General features: G+C 36.6%; 1 protein-coding gene across 1 annotated transcript; it reads right to left on the reverse strand.

The window, feature by feature from the left end:
- Window positions 1-3,929: 3,929 nt before the first annotated feature.
- On the reverse strand, window positions 3,930-6,262 carry LOC120178626 (LRR receptor-like serine/threonine-protein kinase FLS2). Its single transcript, XM_039184427.1, has one exon. The coding sequence runs from the start codon at window positions 6,044-6,046 to the stop codon at window positions 4,271-4,273; it is 1,776 nt and encodes a 591-aa protein (XP_039040358.1). The 5' UTR covers window positions 6,047-6,262; the 3' UTR covers window positions 3,930-4,270.
- Between the last annotated feature and the right edge of the window lie 1,024 nt (window positions 6,263-7,286).

Here is a 7,286-nt window from a genome sequence, read left to right on the forward strand (position 1 = left end):
AATTGCAGGTACATTCAAATTTTGGGGCAAAATTATGGCAGCCTCCCTTTTGTGGTTGGCCGAAAGTAAATATGGACGGAGCTCAGAATATGAAATCAAGTCATTCTACATGTGGAGGAATTATTCAAAATTATGGTAGAAAATAGAAGATGAGTTTTACCAAATATATAGGTATATGCTCGTTACTAGAAACTGAGATATGAAGGGTGTACTTGGGGATGTTGTGTGCCTAGGAGTTGGGTGGTGGCCAAGTTCTTGTGGAGCTAGATAATTTGTAGGCTATCAAGGAGATCCGTTTGGCTGGTTATAGTCGAGCTCGGGTGACCATCCTGGAGCACGTGGCCGCGTTGATAAAGCTTCAGTGGGTTGTGCAGATTGTGCCAAGTTCATCACTCCTGATATAGTGCCTTCGTTTTCGTAGGAAGATGATAATGCTAGCAGTACTGTTTAAAATAGTTACTGAATAAAGCATTACTTTAACTAAAAAAATCTTAAAATACATAAAATAAAAAATTATTACTTAGTGAATGTTAGACACATGGCTTGATTTTTATTTTCTTATATTTTATGTGAGCACTAATTTTGTTCGGACCAATCCACTAGAGTTTGAAAACTCAAATCAACTTGAATCCCCAAACTTAGAAACCCAACCAAACCTGAACTTAAACCCGTATCTCAAAACCAAACCCTAATCACGTCACTGTATATGAAAAGTAGCTAACTAGTCAGACTAATTAATGAAATAGTACAACTAGGGAGATCATTAATGTATGTCAAGTTAAATTATTGGATTAAATCATAAATTTTAGCATATTAAAAGGGTCAATACCATAATTTGACAAAATATTACCCGAAAACGCCAAAATTAGGGGTAATAAATAAAAACAGGAAAATGCGCGTTTTCCAAAAATTGAATTTGCATTGTCCATCTCTTTTTCACCCCTTCTCCTTGTCAAGGAAGAGAACGGGCGCCGTTGCTTCAACCGCTGCCCCTGCCGCCTCTCTTGTCCGCGCCGAAGATGGCAGTGCTTTCGCTAAATGGTATACTTGATTTTTCCCACCTTCAACCTTTATTTTAAACTTTTAGTAACTTTCTTTTATTCAAACATCTTGCAATTAAATTCCTTTGGTTTGTTTAATTAACGATCTCTTTTATTGAAACTTTGAAATGCGATGAAGTGCAGTTCTGTAGTTTCTTCTAGCTATTATCAAACCTCGTAAATGAAATGTGTTGCGCGCTAAGCGATCATAGGAGCCCTCACCACGACTTAGATCACTCTCTTAATTAGGGACTGACCTAAGATTTTAGGTTAGGGGCAAACATATAAAATTTTAGAAGGCAATGAACTTATAAAAATTTAAGGGCGAAAATATATTATCAATAGAAAAATATATAGAAAGAAAAATCTAAAATATTTGATAATTAAGAATTTTCAGGGCCCAGTCCCAGGATCCATTGAGCTCATTGAGCAAGTCTTGAAACGTTTTAACTCTTGGGTTTTCAGCCAACAGATTCATTCTTTGGACTGAAAATATTTCGGGTTTTCAACACAGTGATACAAGCTATCGTATTTTTGTTGATATATTAGGATGCAGTGAACAGTTTGCTATTTTATGGGATTTCTTACTAAAAACTTGAGATAGCAAAGTGTTTTTGGTAAACCCAAAAATTTCTGGTTTGTTTTCGAAGCTTATTGTAGAGTAAATTTGCGTAGTGATACTAGTCATAATTATTTTTGAAATTATTTTTCTTTAAAAAAATTGTTATGACAGATCGGTGGAGTCTGGAATTAGGCCTAGGATTCATGATGTTGATCAGCTTTTGCTTTTTTCATGTAAAAGGAATATTGTAAAACAAGCCCAAGGGTTCTTTGATTGAGTTGAGAATGAGTTTGGCAAAAAGTTGCAGCATTTTGGTGAGGGGTTGGGGAGATATTGGTGAAGCTTGTCATTCATGTAAAGTGTTTGATGAGATGGTTATGACTCGCAGTTTGCTCTATTGATGTTCTTTCTTAAACTAGCTTGTTGGATGCCTTGTGCAAAGATGTTTGCATGGATGAAGCTTACAAGATGTTTGGACAGATGGGATCGAATGAGATTAAGGCAGATGCTTGTAGTTACCCTGTTTTCATGCGTGCACATTGCGAGGCCAACTATATTCACTCAGCATTTGGGGTGCTAGATGGAATGAAAAGATGCAAATAATGCAAAATTTGTTCGATTACAATTGCATCATCAAAAAGTTTGCAAGAATGATAAAGTTGATGGGGCTTGCCAACTTTTGGCTGAGGCAATAGAGAGGGGAATCATTCCAAATACATGGAGTTACAATGCCATCTTGGCTTATCATTGTTAACATTCTGATGCTCATTTATAATTCGTTACTCAAGTTGCTTATCTGTATATAAGATTCGATAGGACAACAGAGTTGTCGTAGAGTACGGCAGATAAAAGATTTTATCCTTCAGTCTCAACTTATGGCATCAAGGTTCATGGATTTATGTAACAAGAGAGACAAGTTAGAGGCGTACAAATATTTTGAGATGATGGTTGATGAGGTATATCCATCACTTCACTATGCCTCCATAAAAGATCCCTTTATCACATCTGTAATTCAAAGACAATGAAATTTGGAAAACCTCCAAGTGTTATAGTTGATCATACAAAATGTTTCCTACCAAAAGAAGAAAAAAATCGCAGGAAAGATTTTAACAAAGCTGTAGTGGTGGCTCTTATTCTGCATAACTGTTGTCTTGATGGTAAGATCAAAATGAATTTGGGTGTCTCTGTGTTCACCTAATCTAATAGATGTTAGCTTGGATTGTTAGAAATGGTGGTGGTGGGATTTATTATTAGTTTGGATTTCTTTTGGTTTCCCCTTAATTTAGAAGCTCAAGTTATTGAGGCGCCTGCTGAAGTGGAGAAGAAACCTGCTGAAAGGTGTTCTTTTTTTTTTTTTAACTTTCATAGAGTTTTCTATTTTGGACTCCTTTGTGGTTTTCCACTTTAGTTTTAAGTTATATATGTTTATGTTAATTATATAGGAAGAAGTCTTCCAAATCAGAATACACCTGAAGAAATTGAGGAAGCGCTAAGATCCTAATGCCCCTAAACATCTTCCTACTGCTTTCTTTTTATTCATGCAAGGGCCCTTTCTTTAGCCTTTTTTCCTCTTAATTCCATGAGTTAAAATTGGCAGATAATTCTTTGTTACTTTCCAGGGTTGATTTTAGAAAATCTTATAAGGAAGTTAAGCCAGATGCAAACTATGTTACAGGGGTACATATTTCTCACTGATGTGATTCAGATGGTTCTTATTTTTAATTTTTAGATATTAAGCATTTCATCAACGAAACTTAGGTTGCAAAGGAAGGTTGTTAAATTGGGTCAGTTAGAAGTAGTAAGTCCTTGATATTCAGTCATTATTACTCTATTTTAAATTATTATTCATTGGAACTAGAATGTTAACTTAATCAATTATAAATGACGCGTTTGATCAGAAACCATTTTCTTAAGAGGCTAACAATGCTGACAAAGACAATGATGAAATAACTCAGAAGGCTTCATTCAGCATTTTCTTAAGAGCTGGCATTTGATTTATCTGGTGGTCCCTTGGTCTATCGTTTATTAAATATGCTGACAGCTGAGTATCAACTTTTTCTTGTTTGTTTAGGAGCAGGGAGGTTCAGAGAAGGATACATATGCTGTTGAAAAGGAAATATTAATGATTGTTAGTGCCTCAGTGGCATGGTTTTTTTTTCCATGGACCCCCTCCCCCCCCCATTTTGTGGGGTTGATACGCATTTTTCATCTCCTTTAACGTCATGGATTCTGGTAGGTGTCGGGGTTTTGACAAGAATTTTTCCCTTTCTTTGGCAATCATGTTATATTGTCTTCTTTGACATGTGAAGCCCTGAAGCGAGTTTTCTACTTTAAAGTAAAGTTTCATGAATTAGCAGTAGTGATGATAACAAGATTTCATCTTTAGAGGTGGTCCTCAAATTTTCTTGTGTCGACATTTCTGAAGACAAAAGTGTTCTTTCATAGCATTAATTGTCTCAATCTAATGGTTATGCAAAGCTGGCAAGTAATAAAAAGAAAATTTATTTATCTTAGATAGAGTTAAAACTTCATACTGAAACAATGTCTGTTTCCATAGTAGTTATTAGTAAAATTGTGCTTGAAATTACTGATGGGAAAAGGTAAAAAAATGTAGCTAGTGCTGTAAAAACATGAATATTTCTACTTCGGGCAGATTTAAGTCAGCATTTCACTGACTTATCCCCTGTTTCTTTCCCCTACAAGGTGGCATTGGTTTCCCACATAAGCAGAGATTGTGAGCATAAGCAGAAGCAGGGAAGACGTTGTAAGGTCGGCCTTGTGGGATCTCTCCGCATAGTCTATTTGCCCTGAAGCTTGCATGTCTCATAACCTTAATTCCCAACAAGCTAGTTGGGATTTTTCCAGTGAGCCTGTTGATGGAAATATCGAGCCAATGAAGCTTCACCAATTGCCCTAAACTTATCGGTATAGTGCCGGTTATCAGGTTCCTTGAAGTATCCAGCCTTTCAAGTTCAACAAGATTCGAGATTGAACTTGGGATCTGGCCTGCAATCTTGTTGCTTCCTATATTCAACACTTTCAAACTCAACCCTTCGGTGAATTCTGGTATCGTACCAGTAATGCGATTATTCGACACATCTATAACCTCCAAGAAGCTGCTTGTCTGGTTATTTAAAATGCTCGAGAGAGAGCCGCATACCTGGTTCAAATGAAGATCAATAGAGGAAATCCCATCGGGAACTTTGAGCTCTGAAAGATCAAACTTCAGCATGTTATTTGAAAGCTTCAGTCTCTGCAGACTTGTCATGTTTGTGAAAAATGTTGAAATGCTCCCAGTGAGGAAATTATTGGACAAGTCCACGGAGTTCAATGAATCCGGCCTTGTAAACTTTGGTAGGCTTCCTCTCAGTTTACAACCAGCTAGGTTTACATCTGAAAGCTGTCTGTCTCTGATCCAGATAGGAACTGTCCCCAAACTGAGGTTGTTGAAGGACAGGTCTATTGACAAAAGTGAAGGGATGCCCCTGCTAGGGACATCTGGTAAAGGGTCAGAGAACCCATTTCTGGATAAATTAAGGGACCAAAGATTCTGCAATCTTGAAATAGAGGCTGGAATGTGACCTATAAACTTGTTGCTACTCAATGAAAGACTAGTGAGAGACTTCAGATTCCCTACCTGGTCCGGGATGGTTCCAGTAAGCTGGTTGTGGCTCAATGACAGATATGATAGACTGAACAAGTTGAATATGGAAATGGGTAGCTGAGCTGAGAAGTGGTTATTGGAGAGGTCGATAAAAGTAATGTTTCGCAACTGTCCTATAAATTCAGGGATAGAACCCGACAATGAGTTGAAGCTGAGATCAAAAGACTGCAAATGAAGAAGAGTTTTGAAACTAGTAGGGATAGGACCTGAAAAGGAATTCCTCCCTAAATTTATCATCACAAGGTTTCTCAAATCCCCTATGCTTGGAGGAACTGCCCCCTTTAAATGATTACCAGCCAATGAGAGTGTTTGGAGATGGGATAACTGACCTAAACTTAAAGGAATGTTCCCTTGAAGGGAATTGTCTTCAAGGACCAACTGTGTAAGTCTGGTTAGCTTGGAGAAGCTATACGGGATCGGACCTGAAACCTGCTTCATCCCACTTATGACCAACACCTCTAAGAAAGGCAAACTACCCAGAGAAGAAGACAAAGTACCCTTCATGTAGAGGCTACTGTCCCTTGCAGGCCTTTGAAGTGCCAATACAGTGACCCTCCCTGCTGGATTACATTGAACACCTTCCCAATCACCTCCACAGCAATCACGTCCAATCCACGAAGAGAGACACTCTGTTGTGTCCTTCACTATTTTGGCCTTGAAACCAAGCAGAGCAGCTCTATCAGCCTCTGAGCAAACAGGTGGAGCTTGGGAGATTGTTTCAGCTAGTGACAAAGGTGAACAAATGAGTAGAACATTAAAAACCCAGATCAGAATCTGCATTTTGGAAGGTGGGTCTTGATCAAATCAGAGATTTTTTGCAAAAATTATAGGGCTTTCTCGCTGATGCAGGGTCTGACAGGAAGAACTCTGAATGGGAGAAAACCAGAAAAAAGGGGGAAATTATATTCTATCATGGAAAAAGAACAAAAGTTTGCAAAACAGACATGGGGCATGCTCTGTTTTTCTTCACGTAGAGAGGAAGGTATGATGATGGGGGAAAAGTGAAATTTGGTGAATTGAAAACAATGTTTACCCCTCGTATTTATATTGCTGGAAAAGGAAAGGAAAATGAAAATCTGTGACGCCTAGAATCAAAGTTTAAAGATTTTCACATGAGGATTTGTGACCGTTGGATGAATCACGTGGATCCTAATTTCATTTTGATCGTTGGAGCGCAACTCATTCAAAATTTCCTTCGTCTCTCTGGTAAATCAAAGTTCACGGCTTCATTCAGTGTGTAACAATGGTAAACTCTCACGTGCGGCGTCTTAGTATACGGTTAAAATAAGATGCTATTAATTTTGTTATTATTTTAAATAACAAAATTGATTAAAAAATGATCGAAAACATTATTATTTTGACCGGTTATAATTATCTATATATAAATACGGTAAAAAAAATCTAGTCAAAAAATGATGTTTTAAGTAGTGTTTTTTACTGAAAATATTATTTTTTGACTAGATTTTTTATCGCGTTTACCTATATAGGGAATTATAACCGGTCAAAATAATAACTTTTCGGTATTTTTTTATCATTTAAAATAATAACAAAACCAGTAACGCTTTATTTTAATCGTATATTAAGACGTCGCACCAAATAACCGCCCGTGTAACAATATATGTACTGAACTATTTGGCTACTGTTTTTCTTCATGTTCTTTGATACCATTAATACTCGTGAATAAGGCTCTTGCTCTTACGAAAGTCGTCACGTGTTCAACTTGGTATCGGATTTATCGGAGTTGATTCAGTAGGTATAATTATTGTTTTAGTTCTTTCACTATATTAAAATTTGAAATTTACTTTTTATATTTACTTTTTATGATATTATTAGTAGGTTCAAATTGATAAGACGTTACTGTTAAAATGATGACATGTAATGTAAACTTACTATTAATTAAACATAACTAATTAAATTTCATAACCGCTTAACAATGAACTCCAATTCACGACAAGAATATCAATATGAATCTACTATTATATAAAGGTAGATGATCGAATTTTTTCTAACTAGAACAATG

Source organism: Hibiscus syriacus, unplaced genomic scaffold, assembly GCF_006381635.1.
Source record: "Hibiscus syriacus cultivar Baekdansim isolate YM2019G1 unplaced genomic scaffold, ASM638163v2 tig00003507_pilon, whole genome shotgun sequence".
In the NCBI taxonomy this organism is placed as follows: Eukaryota; Viridiplantae; Streptophyta; class Magnoliopsida; order Malvales; family Malvaceae; genus Hibiscus; species Hibiscus syriacus.